Genomic DNA, 15,245 nt, shown 5'->3' with positions numbered 1-15,245 from the left:
TTAAACAATTTACTCGGTCAAAGGGCAAATGCATTAAAATTAAGGAAGTCATATCACGAGGAATAATGCACAAAAATCTTATTTCCTAATGTTATGTAGCTTCGCGTAAATGTTATAAATTATGTTTTTTGCTATAATTTTCGTAACTTTCATGTTATGAATATTTATGCAATTCTCTTAATTATAGCAAGTTTCATAAGGAATGACTTGGTGAATACATTATTTAGAGACTTATTAATATTTTTCTAAAAATATTTTTCGAAAGTAACATGTTTAAAATTTTTGCTGACAAATACAAGACTTCAGGACATGCGGGGCACAGTGGGACATCTGAAATTGGGGCACAGTGGGACAACTTGGATTGGGGCACAGTGGGACAACTCGAATTGGGGCACAGTTTGATGCCGAATTACAGCCCAGGAGCTTCGTACTATCAATATCCGTTACCTAAACGCACTCAAATTTCATATCATGCTTACTTTATAATGTTTTGGCTCCATATTGATGCTTTAGGATTTGAAGCAGTACATTTCAGTTAGTGAATGTGAGGAGAATGGCAACTAAAGAATGGCAACAGCAATGAACATGAGAAAAGTAATGCCGGAGTAAATAATTAGTGTGAACCCCGATCGTATGCGACAATTTGTCTACATTTCCTGAATCCCACATCTGTTATATAGATGTGCTCTTTGTAAGGAACAGTTCAGTCTTGGCCAGAAGCGAGCTTGAGGTAGTGAGAAGAGAGAGTCTCATAAACAATAGTTGCTGCCACATTCCTCCTTTCTACAAGCCTGCTCTGGGAACATTCAGTGATTTGCGTGAAAGGAAGAAAAACAGGCAATAAAACTTTATTTTTGAAGAGAATTTTGAGGCAAGATTGTTTATTACGTATTATCTATTTAATTCAAATTATTTATAAATTGAATTTTTGAGATTCATAGCTTATAAAATAAATTACCACCAAAGTAAACTGTGACTTAAAACTGCAGCACGACTGCACCACAGACTGTCTCCTCTGCGCACGAAAAAATTAGTATATGAGTTAGCTCAGAGAAATAGAAAGAAATACCCGCCATCTTACGATCAGAAAGACATCGCTGATGTTGGTTTATTTTACGTTTTTTTGAAGCGGAATCCTTCGATTAGCCTTCGAAAACCAGAAGCAACCTCACTGGCCAGAGACGTGGGCTTCTATAGGACGGTTGTGAGTGCATTTTTTCCGATCTATCAGCTCTTTATGTCAACATGTATTTTCCGCTGGAGGTGTAATCATGATGAAAGTGGTTCCACTACAGTTCAACTCCAGGAAAAGTGATAGCCCTCAAAGGTGAAAACAAGTAGGTGAAGTTACCTCCTCTGAAAGAGACTCCTCGATGTCATTGTGCAATATTATAAAGGTTCAGGTTAATACAATTCCTCCATTTCTTGTGTTGTCTAGAGTGAAATTCCTCCAAAAAATACTGTTTAAGTGTCCCATAGGATCAGTAGGTGCCGCATGTCCTTCTGAATGGATGGCTATCAATTTATTTTTACTGTTTTTAAAATATTTCATCGATCACGCAAAATGTTTTAAAGAAAACCCTGCATTGCTAGTTTTACATAACCACGAATCATATATTTCTGCCGATACTATTGAGTTAGTAAAAATGAATGGGTGGTACTTTTTACTTTGTCACCTCACTGCAATCAATTAGATAATTGTTTGTTTGGCCTATTGAAAAAATATTGAAATGACCGCAAATGGCCTATAAACCACCCAGGAGAGAGAATAACAATTTGCAACTTGGTTGAATACAGCACATAAAAAAGCATTTACATCTAATAATACATATTATTTTTACTTTCGGTTCAACCAGGATATGCCCTGTTAACCCAAGTATTTTTAATGACAAAGACCTTGCCCAAGAAACTGTCAAAGATCAGTTTGTTGGACCTTTAGAATTTCACTTAGAAACCGAGTAAAATCTCGAAAGCCCAGGACAACCCGGGTTGAAACTTCGTTTTAGAGAGCAGAGTTTTCCCCCCTGAGGAATAACGTCCAAAATCTAGCAGGCTAATATCTAAACATCCTAGACAAAAGAAAAGATAGGAGATACCTACGGAAACACCAGTTAAAAAGAGACTGGAAAATATCATCAATAATAAATAAAATAATATCATCAAAGGAAAGAGAGAAAAAACTGCTTGGTCATAAGAAAATGTTGAAAAATGAGCGATAAAATGTCAAGAAAATTTAACATTTTCACATTAAAGAACTAAAAAAAAAGATTGGAAATGGAAGATATAGCTACAGTTTCAGAATAAAGTGACTAAATTTACCACCAAGGACAGTTGACAGAACTTCATCCATTAGCGTAATTAAATGTTGATGAAAAACATTGCATGCAGTGTTTTAAAGTTTATAATTACATGACTTAATATTTTTTATCTGCACATGTATCTTGAATAAAAATTTCTTGATTAAAATGTTCGCTTGCATGTATATTTCACCTATTAATGTTAATTAATTCATTTGTACCCTCAATTAATTTAAACTTTGTATTTTATTGAGTAATGCAAGCCTGTCCCACTCTGCCCCGTGCACTGTCCCACTCTGCCCCAGCCTGGGGCAGAGTGGGACACTTTTCAACAAAGAAGAAACTTGAGTATTTCAACTATTTTAAGTTAGTTGCATTACTTGCGAATTTTTTAATAAGTTGAGGAATATACTATTTAAGCAATGGCACCAAAATCTTCCATTTTCCAATAATTCTGTGGGAAATAAAAATGAAATGCTAAAACTGTCCCACTGTGCCCCAGTCTCCCCTACTAATTACATATCACATTTTAGTGGCTTTGATTAGCAATTTGTGGATGAAATTGAAATGCCACTTCTTAAGCATTGTACTGGCAATCCATTATTACACTTAAAATACCTGAGGGAGAGAAGTTAACTCATTATTATGACTGCCGGGGATAACTTCAGTAGCAAACCTCGATTTTTACGCACAGGGTTCTTAAATATAGGTTGTCAGACTCATTGCAAAAAAAGTTCTGAGTATCAAATTCGACCCAATACTCTTATAAATGTTATAGAATTTGTATTAGCAGAGCTAGTTTTCGAATCTACGACTGTATACGTTTTATAAATGTGCCGAGTTAGTTCCACGTTAGGCCAAGTAACGGCGCGAGCGTGCAACAACTTAATGTACGAATGGGGTCAAGTGGGTACTTGAATGTTGTGATTACGCTTCGAATCGAAGCCTTATACAAATTGATCGATAGTGATGTGGAAACCTTGGTAGCGTATGATTTTTCATTTTTTCTATTGTCTTGTGAATTTCATGTACATATCCTGTACCCAGAGCAATCAGCTTACATCTTAGACGTGGGTAGCCAAACAATATTATATTTTATAGTGGCGAAGGCGGCAGAATTTTCATTTGCATAAAAATAGATAAATAACCAAAAGTATTCCACTATTGAAGATTTACAATATATAATGTTTTATTATATTTGCAATTATGTCTGTTTTTCTCATTCAAATGTCAATTTCACTTTTATTCTTCAAAATTTGTAACAATGCACTTACCAATAATTTTTACTTACACCATTTTGAAACATATATTGACGTCAGTGCATATGCTTTCGATGGCTTTTTAGGTTAAGGTCTTGTAAAAATGAGGACTTCGATATTTTTAAAAATTAATTTTTTTCTTGCAGTTTTCATGTGAATACTATTCTATTGCCAACATGCAGTCGTTGGTAATAAGTGAGAGTGTAAATTTAATTTTTTTTAATTTAACAGTTTAAAAAAACAGTTTAAACTTTGAATTTTAAACAGTTAATTTTAACAGTTTAAAATTTAGACTAGTTTAGGTTAAATGAGAAATTTAAAAACATATTTTAGGTCATATTTAATAACATATTTTATTTTTGAATGTTATCATTATAACGAAATAACAAAGGAGTTACTTGATGTTACAAATATGCAGTATTCTTGCAGAATGAATTGAACGCGTTGGTACAATGTTCACAGAACATTGCCCTAACGCTCTTTCTCTGTGTCGCAGTACGGACATAATAACAATGCACGTAATCACGAGGAACATTGGATGGAAATGTCGTGCGTTGAGTGATTATCGCTTGATGTTGTTAATCATTCACGTTAATCACAACAATGCCATGTATTTTTTTAAATGTAGTTCTCCGCTCCAGGACGAGGGTTTAGTTTTGTGCAGGTACTTAGGAGGCATCCAGGAGAGGAAATGACAAGAAAATGACCTCTTTTAGTGTAGTTATTGACTTAGTGGACGAGTCCCAGGGTCTTGACCTTGTAGACAGGGGCAGCGTGGTAGGTATGCACGACCGGGGCAGCATGGACAACGGGAACGGCATGGACCACGGGAGCCTACGAAGACAAAATATCATTAGTCACATGTTTTGTTGTCATCAGCATGATTCAATTACTATTCGGAGAAAATTTTCGGAAATTCGTCGTAATATTTATTGATTCATATATTTAATTATTTTTACATGTCGCGACAAGTAGGCCATTGCCTGGTGGTAGCGTGAGAATTAACATGAAAGAAAAGTCTACCTACCAAAGTATTTATCTATTATGCGTTTGGAAATATTTTCGGCATGCAAAATTTGTAATATTGAAATGTGCTTCTTTTTCAATAAGGCGTAGAATTAAATAATATTGTACATATTTTGCGAGCGGAAACAATATCGGCAAGTTTTTTGAAATATTTTAATATCCGAAGTCAAGGGACAGAAAATACACTTATAGGATCCAGAAATACATAAATTTGAATACCATACAACTAACAAATGAAGTTTGAATCAAATAACCTAATTTCCAACTCTCCCTAATAAATCACGATGACATAAACCAAGAATCAATGAACACTTGCCCTTAAAAATATTAGTATTTTCGGTAAAGATCTTAAAAATATCTTCAAGAGGGTCGTTCCACTCCATTTTCTCTATGCAGGAAGGATTTTTCAAAATGTCCCTATTCTGCTTATTGAACTTAATATTGAATTTGTGATCGTTCCTTCCTATGTAGCTGGGTGAGTCAAGATTTTGACCTATTTTCTTCCAACCCCGCTCTTTTATAAGGGCTTTATGGGCCCTAAACACTAGTGAATTAGTAAATAAGTACTTCTTATGCATTTTTTATCGCAATAAGTACTACGTATTATTTATTACGAGATTTGATAAAGTTTGGTTATTAAAATTAAGGAAATTAAACCCTCGCTTAACGATATTAACCCAATTCGGAGAATCCATTGTGAGGCAAATTCTATTGTACATTAAATCTGCATTAATAATTTGGAGATCTGTTTTATATGCAAATGTTGCTTTTTCGATAATTTACCTTGATTTCAAATAACGTATAAATACATAATATTTTGCGAATGAAATCAAAATCGGCGAAGTTTGAAATGATGAGAAGCGTGTGGAAAATAAGCTCGAATTTAATGCCGAAATAGCTAGCCTTTATACAAATTTAATCTCATTATGTTTAGTTTTTACAAATACAGTGTAATTTGAAGATAAAATTCATCATTTTTTTAGTATATTTAACCATGTTTTTAACCATCATTTTTCTAGTATACTGTAAACTAACGATGTACTTTTGCGAAAGTCTGCACCCCATTTCGTTTTTAATGTAGGTATGAATTTTCTCAAAGAATCCAAAAAATGTTAAATTTAAAAAAAAATTAATTTGAGGAAAAATAGTTCTTTGGTGTTTTATATAGTTTAAATAAAAAATTCTTACAGTCTCGACCACGCAAATGAATATATCACGAAACAGATTAAATCATTGGTTCTTTAACTACGAATGTATACAGCTTACTTCGATCCCTTGCCCCCAAAGTATTATCTATATTCGAAATTGCGCGATTGCATATTAATTTAATTAATTTAATGTCGTTACGTTTAGTCTTTACAAAGACAGTGTAATTTGGTGATAAAATACATCTTAAACCATCACTTTTCTGGCATATTGTAAACTAAAGATGTATTTTTGCGAAGGTCCGCACGCCAAATCGTTTTTAATGTAAGGATTAATTCCCCCAGAGAATCCAAAAAATATTAATTTTTTTTAAATTTAATTTGAGGAAAAATAGTTCTTCGCTGTTTTATATTATTTTCATATAACGTTCTTACAGTTTCGAACACGCAAATGAAGATATTACGAAACAGATTAAATTTTTGGTTCTTTAACTACGAATGTATACAGCATGCATTACTTCGATCCCTTGCCCCCAAAGTATTATCTATGTTTGGAATTGCACGAATGCATATTTTCACGAGAACTCACCTTGATGGAGACCTTGTGCACGTTGGCGTATGAAGTGGCAATGGGGACGTGGTGGGTCTTGACCTTGAAGACAGGGGCGGCGTGGACCACGTGCGCGTGGTGCACCACGGGAGTGTGCACGACGGCAGGGGCGGCGTAGTACACCTTGTTGCCAGGGGCGGCGGATACGAAGGCCACTAGGGCAAGGAGGGCGACCTTGAACGAAAAGAAGATCAATGGTTTTAGAGAAAACATTTTCATAACGAGCAGATGCAAAATTTTACAGGTAGCTTAAAATTGAGGATCCGAAAGGCCTAGTGTAATTTTTATAATTTCGCAGATTTGGTGGATTTGGTTGCTGTGATACGAAGTATTATTGTAGAAAATGGGTAGAAGTAAATCTATAAAATATACAACCCGATACGTGACTTAACACTCACTCATTCACGTATATTTTCATTCACGAGCGCGAGTTCCTGAATCTATAGACCATTAGGCTTCTGGGGTCCTCAATTCACGCGTCTACAGCCTGAATCAGACGATCATTTTTTCCATCTCATATTAATTATACACGCGAAGGATGAAATTCGCTATGAAAAATTCATTTGGATTAGCCGAGATTCGAACTCGAATCTCCCGATTACCGGTCAGGTATGCACCAGCTACAACACCAAGCCATCTTCTTCCATTGTGAATCTCAGACTGGGTTAACTGAACAAGGTGTTGACGTCACAGGTCCACTTTATAGCACATTGAGACGGAGGTCGTTTTCTATTCTTAAAAATCGTGTATAGATAGTCTTCCATTTAATTATTTTAAGCTATAAAACTTTGTCATAATTATTGGGGTATTCATGCAAACTATGTGAGGGGCGTTACATTTTAATATTTATAAAGATTCCTCTCTATGTATTTTACATTTCATATATTAATTTCAGCGCTGGTTCGATGTAAAACACGAAAAAAATTAACGAAAAACGTATGCTTCACAAAGTTCTATATCGTATCTCTAAATCAAAGATCAACGCATCGTAGTTTGAAGTTCCAATTCTTACGATGCGATTATAAGAAACTTGGTCGAAGTTGAAATTTTACGGTTGGAGTGTAGTCTCACCTCACTCGTGCACTTTGAAGTAAATTGTATACTTCCAAAACATGAGCAAATTCATGGCAAGTAAGGCCAGAGCATTGCTGAAATACCGAGACGCCAGCATTATTAAACTGACTCGGCCTAAGGCATCTCAGATGAATTCGTAAACTTATTATTCATCACACTCATTTTCTCGGAGCTATTATAGCTGCATGTTTTCGTCGAGACATCTTGGGCCCAGTTGATAACACCCAACTGTAAGGTAGTCTCTGGAACCACTAAAGAGGCTTGATATAAGGCGAGTAGCTCAATTGCAGGCAGGCACTGCTGGGGAGGTTGTATTAAAAAAATAAGAATAACTATATCGCGCTCTTTCCTCGTTTGCACACGCACGCCAAAAATAGCACACATCACACTGCGGCGAACACGAGAAACTGGGTCGATGACGCATTCGGTTGGACGAGTCCATTAAAAAAAAAAAAAAAAAAAAAACAGGACCGAGGACACGAACGAGAGACACGTAAGGAAGGTCAGGTGTGTATGCTGTAATAAGTGATAAATCATCAAACGATCAATGAGATAAGAAGAGAGAAAAACAGGATGCTGATTGAGGGAAAATAGAGAATAAAGGTGAATAAAAAGGTTCAACACGTTTGACATGTTTGATATTGAGTGAAGATTAGTTTTAAATCACGAATTGATGACAGAGATGAGAAGAAAGATATGAGATTACTCAGTTAAGGAGGAGCAGTAATGAACATGATATTGAGCAACTTCTTCGCGGTTCGCGGTATCTAATTGTGCGTAGTGGCAAGTTAAAAAGCAGGAATTGATGGAAAATATGAGATAGGTATGTCTGGAGATTGAGCTGGAGAAAGAGTGTTTACCAAAAGTTAAACAATAATTCAAAAGTTAATGTAGGCTTCCGTGGAGTGGTGTAGGAGGCGTTGCTAGGTTGCTTGGTTGTCCACCGCGTCGATTCATTTTTGTTACAACAGTTTTGCCGGCGTGTCAGCAGCTGAAGACGTCTGCTGTCCTCTGCAGAAACTGTCTTCAGGAAGATGTAACGAGAGGGAGGATGAGGTCGGCCTCGGTGGCGCCGGGGTAAAGTCCCCGAGTGCTAACCTAGAGGTCGCGGGTTCGATTTCCCCCTGGGGGGTTTGACCACCATCCATGGCATGGGTACGTGATTGTCAAACAAGTTGATTGTAAGAGAGGTATAGGTAGTCCTAAATTCACTCGTGAATAATGATGACATTGTTTAATATTAACCAGGAAAACGAAAACGGTACGCCTACAATAATTAAACAGTATATGGCATTATTCTGTTCAAAACAATTCCTAATTTCATAATATTCCTCACACCTTTTCATTCGACAGATTTCGTCACTAACTGTGCCATTCCCTTGGATAACTTCAAAAATTTTGTTGCATATTATATACGTGCTTTCGAGGGGGCGGGGCCGTAAAATAAAGAGTATAGATTGACTGTCACTGAATGCATGCAGTCCCCCTTCTGTCTTCCACTGACCCCCTTATTCCTCATAGAATGGTGTATAGACGGCACTTACTCCCAAAAACTTTCGTGGTTACCTTTGATAATAGCACAGTACCATATAATAAAATCGGGGGATTATTAATAAGTTGTATAAAATTTCACGAAGTGATTTTAACACCTATCATTCTTGAATTAATTTAAATCAAATTTGAAATAAATTAGTAAAAATTTAATTGAATTTTTAAAAAAATATAGAAGTTAAATTCTGTCCAAGTATTAATAAGTCGTGTGAAATGTCACTAAGCGATTTTAACACTAATCATTCTTGAATTAATTTAAATTAAATTTGAAACAAATTATTAAAATTTGAATTGAATATTTTATATAAAAGTTAAATTCTGTCCAATCTTAATCTATAAACTAGGAAAATTGATTGTAGAATAATGAATGAGATGATAGAATGTCGGAGGAACATGGTAATAATCGAATTTAAAATACTCACCAGCTTGTACATGTTTATTTGTGGGGTGGTTGTATTCCGTGGGTTGTAAAGAGGAGATAGATTGATCTCTTGTCGACCTGATGAGGTTTGTGTCATCTGTGCGGTAGACCCTAAAGCTTTTATACCCAAACCCCTCCTACCCCTCTCTGTCTTAGTTCTCTTCCATATCGCCCTCCAAAGTCGATCACCCATTCCTCTAACTAAGCCGAAGATTCTTAACCCACACTCTTTCGGTCTCCCATTATGGCACGCGACAGTTGCACCTTCTGGAATGGCGCGCCCGCCCCAACCACCGTAACCCCATTTGACGAGGAGTTCCCCGCCTCCAACGCCCGAGGGCGTACCTCTAAAGATGGAGCGTTTTCCCGCCAAGACCCGCACCCCTTTTGTGGGCGACTCGTCCTTATCATGTGGCGGTCGTATCCCACCCATCGCCCAAGAGGCGACATGTGTACAAGGTGATCTTACTTTCGTTCTGAGAACGACGAGCCTTCAGGCATCTTGACGACTACCCTGGGAATTTCGTCCCGGAAAAATCTTGGCAATTCGGATAAAATAAGGAGCTCCATCATTTTTTTATTCTCATTAAAATGGGCTTCCCCTTCAATTCCATTATTAATCAATGATCAATATATCTGAAAACAAAAATAAACTGCAATAAAAGATCAGACATTGGCAATCTAAGTTAAATTTATTTTTATTTAATAAATCCAAATTCATGATGACTATGATATTGTACTAGCTTAGTTGCAATCAGTACACAAATTTGAGAAAATAAGGTATCTCCAGATTCTTGTCTCTTCTCTTTGATTTATGTACAATTGAATTTTTTTATTATTTTTTTAGTATCAAAATAACAATCTTTCAGGCCTTCATGCATCAATTTATTTGATCATTATCATTTACTGCCCTGAAGAAGATATAAGATAGGTATCGAAAAGTTGGCATACAATTTTAAATTACATTCTCTTACCTATACTCCGAGACGTAGATCATCATTTACTAATTGAAGCCAAGAAAAAGAAATCGATCCTTTTCCGCTCGAATATGAACACGTTTGTTGAAAAATGCTATTTTTTACAATATCGGTATACCTAATACATAACTTATGCTCTATATGTAGTCTTCTTGGACATTAAACACGTTTCAAGTATCATTATTTCTAACGCAAAAATAAATAACAAGGTGGTCGTTGAATTATGCGAATTTTTCGAGGAGCTAGAGCTTAATTGAAATTCTAATAATGCTGAAACCCAATCCCCTCTCCCGAGTTTAACGATATGGTTGGAGAATATCATAGAGGAAAACGTTCAGGCCTAACAGAGAAACGTAGCACAAATATAAAATTATATCATGAATGCAAAATACGTTCTTCCCTCATCACATTAGTAATCAATCACGTCAGCATGGCTAGTTACATTTGGGAATTGTCATGAACTATCATGAAACAACTTATACACTTAAGTCTTAAATACATGTATTGATGGCAAATTTCTTATTTCTATCGGTAATGATTTATTAAGGTGAGATATTCTATGGTGAGGGATTTGAATGTCAAAGTTGTGATTTCTGGTAGGTATTAAATTTAATATTTTGTCCATATATGGCTGGTTACAAGAAGAAAGTATTTTGAATGTAAGGCAGATAAGATGATAAAGGCGACTTTGTTTGAATTTCATCCAGTTTAGGCGGGCGTACGAGCTACTAATCCGATCCTATTTTTTGAGGTCAAAAATAAATCGTTTCGTTTAGTATATTATCCTCAACAATATAAAATATCCTCATATCTTTCATTTTTTTCATCCTTCCTGATTTTATAACTTATCTTCACACAATATTACTATTTATTCAGAGGAAAACGTTCAGGTCTATCAGAATAACTTAGCACAAATAGAAAATTATATCATGAATGCAAAATATATCCTTCCCTCATCACATCAGTAATCAATCGCGTCAGCATGGCTAGTTACACTGGGAATTGCCATGAACTATCATGAAACAACTTATACACTTAACTGTTTGTCTGAAATACATGTCTAACATGTCCAGTAGGTATTTATATTCTCGTTAATTCTTTTTCTCCCTCAACTAACCTAACATCTTATTTTCCAATCTTCTGAACTTACACATCGATTACTGATTTGTCACTTATTACAACAAACCCGTTTGACCTTTCTTACGTGTCTTATATCACGTTTCTTTCTTTTAATTAATGTCAATGTGAGCTTTGAAATCCTCAAAATTACACTCGGACAAAGGAATTGATTGATCAGAATGCGTGAAGTAAACACATTTCTCATAACAATGACACAAGCGCAATAAGCGTTCTCACTTTCGTTCGGTGAACGACAAACCTTCAGGCATAAGACGACCACCCTGGAAATGTCGCCTCCAAGGTTCCGAGAGTGAATAAACGCCCTTCTAATTCCATTATTTCCCGCGCAAAAATAAACATGAAGGTGATCGTTGAAATATATCAAATATTCTAAGGATCTCGATGTGCACTACTTCTTGCAATAATATGTCTCATTTGAGAAAATATCGGTGGGAGACACCGATAACGCTTGATTTCTTTCCATTGCCCTAAACATTATTCGAATTACAATTATTTACTCCAAGCCCGTGAAATTGGATGAATGGAACGCAGCGAAATATGCTTTTTACCCATCTATTAAGCAGTAACTTACGACAATGCGTATGCTCTAAGTGAAACTCAACATCAATCAATCCTGAAGCATAAAAATGGCATATTATTAATGGCAATAAGTAAGCATGCAACTTTACGTTGACATTAAATTAGATTTGAAGTTCTTAAATGCACTGGCAGCGATTTATTTGATAAATGCATTCTAGTTTTAATTAATATTACGTAAAAACGAAGTTAAATATGTTTGTTACATGAACCTACCAATGAAAATATATCTTAAAACCTAACAATAACAATCTATTGCTTAAAAATCAGCATTAAAAGATAAATATTTAACGCTATTACAGTGTTATCGGCTAAAATATATGCCAAATTAGAATCTCAACAATATGCGACAGTAGCCCATCTAATATTAATATATTTATAAAATTTTCCCTCTCACTAGCAATCAGGCTTTATGTATGAGTATACTTTACTGTTTACTTAAGAAGTAATTTCATAAAACTTCGAGCAGAAGATTTATCAATAAAAATTAAAGACTTCAAGATCATGGATATGGAATTATTGCAATGCGCAGTAAAAATATCCAAACATGAGAATTTTTTGGGTAATAATTCAGTAATAAATAATACTTTTACTTCGAACTTGACCAGTGCGCTCAACATAGTGGAATAATCAAGTTTATGATTTTACCCTTTTTGGGACAATGTTAAATTCTTATTAGCATGATATTAGAATTATTGTGTTATTTTTTACTATAGGTGTCTTCTCTGTCTCTAAACTTCTTATTAGATAGGTACATTTGTTATTCATGTGTATGCATCTAATGCTGCCACCAGGCAATACCATACTTACAGCAATGGATAATAATAATATCTGCAGGCTTCCTCATAGCATTTCTTGGTGGATAGCTTTGCTATCTTTCTAAATCAAAGAGAGAATGTCATCGAGTAAAGCACTCGTTTTTGCCGTGGAATTCGATAGGAAGAGCTCGGTACCTTTCTATATTCTTCATGTGCGCTTGAAAGGCTTCTTATTAGGGGTCTATTTCCATTAGAATAGCTTTGTATTTAATTGCAGTATAAATTTATGAGAGAGAAATTTTATTTTTGTAAAATTCCAGATGAAGTTCAGTAGTAAATGAAAATTTCTCGGTGATTGAAGAAACCGACATTAAAATTCACCCATGGGGTAAATTCATAAGATATACCTGACCAGCAAATAGGAAATCCGTGTTCAAATCCAATCGATTCTGAATGATTTCGTAGTAAATTCCATCTTTCGTGTAAATTATAATGATAATCATATGTATATTCCAGATGCCCTCAATCACAAGCAATTCAATATAAAACATTAACAGACGAGTAAACTGAACACATTTAAGCAACCCATGCCCTGGATATCCAGGCGGGACCGGAACTCGTGACCTACTGTTTGTCTGGCTAGGATTTATCTCCGCTAACACCGAGACCAGTAAAATTGCTTTGAACACATGCACAGAGTTGCATTTTACATGCTGTGCTTGGAGTTTCTGGAACTGTAAATCTTCACGGAATTCTTAATGGTGAAATGGGCGTATGTTTAAAATAAAGATAAAGTGTCTAAGACCATGTGAGATTATGTCTAAGACCATATGGGATGGCTTGCCTTACGAGGAGGGAGGGAAAAAGAACACGTTAGCTACCGCGTTCCACAATCTGTTGCAGGCGTTGAAATCTCCGCAACCCCCAACCCTGAAATCACCGAAAAGTCTCGCCTCTTTCATAATTATTTTCCGTGAAATCATCCACTCCCCTTTCCACTACCGATGGCCCACTGAGCAGATTGGATTCCCGTTCCGACCAAGGGCCAAGGTTTTTGCTTTCCTGATGGCCTCTACCGCGCTTGTTAACGAACTCCAGAGGCTATTTCGTGAGGTCGAATTATCCCTCCTGCTGCATAACGGAGGGATTTCAAGGCCCCGAGATTCCAAATACGCACATAATTTTCTCATAATATTTCCATCAACTCCCTGTTTACGATCTCCGGTCTTCATATTCTCTCTATCTTTGGCCTGGAAAACATTGAAGCAATGATTTCCTAAAGAGTAGGAGTCCATTGAGTAATTTTTTGGCAAAATCGCTTCAAGCAGGTTAACTCAGTTCATCGAGGTAATAGAAGAACTTAAAATTGTTGTCGAAAGAGGAAAAGAGAGCAAAAAATAAATCGCTAATTACTGACCATTTTTGCTGATCAAATATTTGATTTCCAGATCCAATGGTTTCAAATGCGTCAGTCGTTCTTAATCACCGCTTCCCTTCACGATCTTTGGCCTTAATTTTATATCTTTCGCGTGAAAAACATTCAACCTGCCGTTTTTTCGTAAAAAAAAAAAGGAGAGAGCTCAACGAGTTAGTGTTGATCGAGACTGTACGTCTTAAATTTAACATCTACTACTAAGGCATACAAAAAATGACAGATCATATGTGATTCGACTGAAAATAAGACAAATAAATGCAAACTCTGTATTAATAAAAATAATGAAATCATTGATTCTGCATTTTCATGGCTCGAACCAGTGGCGGCTCGTGGTAATTTATCTAGGGTGTGCATTACAGCAGATATAGGATGATTTAATTATATTATGTTAATACTAATCCATGAGCATCATATTTCGTCGTAATAGAATACATAGCAAGCAAAACATATCACTGGTATATTCTACCCTTAAAATTGCATGAACAGAAATAATATTAGCATGCATGAAAATAATTATTCTAAACACACCTTTACAAGTGACGGTAGGTGAAATTCATTCTCCTTTCCTTACACCCTATGAGGAAGTAGTGTAGAAAACGGCCATACAGATGACTCTGTAGACGGACTAGGATCCTGAGCGCAGGTAGTGTAGGTGGCGGCTACACCACTACACTATCTGCGAGTCACTCACCAAAAATATGCGCGTGCGCACTCGCATCGTTTTGAGTCTGCTCCCATCACCCATTTGAACTGTACATACCCCCCCGCTTACTTCGTCCCGCCAGAGCACCCTCAAGCGATCGCATAGACCGAAAATGCGCCCGGCGCGATGCCACGGGATCGCACACTTGTAGAGCGGTGAATTCGAAAAGGAGATAGCGGTAGCGTTCGGAGCTTCATGTTTCTTGCATATGTAGACAGGATTTTTATCCTTCTCGTTGCAAAGGAATAGTTTTCTTTTATAATTCATTCATCT

General features: G+C 36.0%; 1 protein-coding gene across 1 annotated transcript; it reads right to left on the bottom strand.

Moving 5' to 3' along the window:
- Nucleotides 1–3,877: 3,877 nt before the first annotated feature.
- LOC124169624 (cuticle protein 38-like) lies at nt 3,878–9,458 on the bottom strand. Its single transcript, XM_046548270.1, has 3 exons — nt 9,385–9,458; nt 6,317–6,511; nt 3,878–4,390 (listed from the first exon to the last, which is right to left on the bottom strand). Exons 1-3 carry the CDS (start codon nt 9,394–9,396, stop codon nt 4,286–4,288), a joined length of 312 nt encoding a protein of 103 aa, XP_046404226.1. The 5' UTR covers nt 9,397–9,458; the 3' UTR covers nt 3,878–4,285.
- Nucleotides 9,459–15,245: the final 5,787 nt, after the last annotated feature.

The sequence above is a fragment of the Ischnura elegans genome, chromosome 12 (genome assembly GCF_921293095.1).
Source record: "Ischnura elegans chromosome 12, ioIscEleg1.1, whole genome shotgun sequence".
NCBI lineage: Eukaryota > Metazoa > Arthropoda > Insecta > Odonata > Coenagrionidae > Ischnura > Ischnura elegans.
Note: the sequence above shows the minus strand (reverse complement) of the source record. Positions and strands in the feature narration are given on the sequence as shown.

Bases quoted from the DNA above. Each gene is read 5' to 3' on its own strand.
- LOC124169624 (XM_046548270.1), bottom strand. The intron at 4,391-6,316 runs GTGAGTTCTCGT...TTGTCTTCGTAG, and splicing joins TGCACAAGGTCTCCATCAAG to GCTCCCGTGGTCCATGCCGT.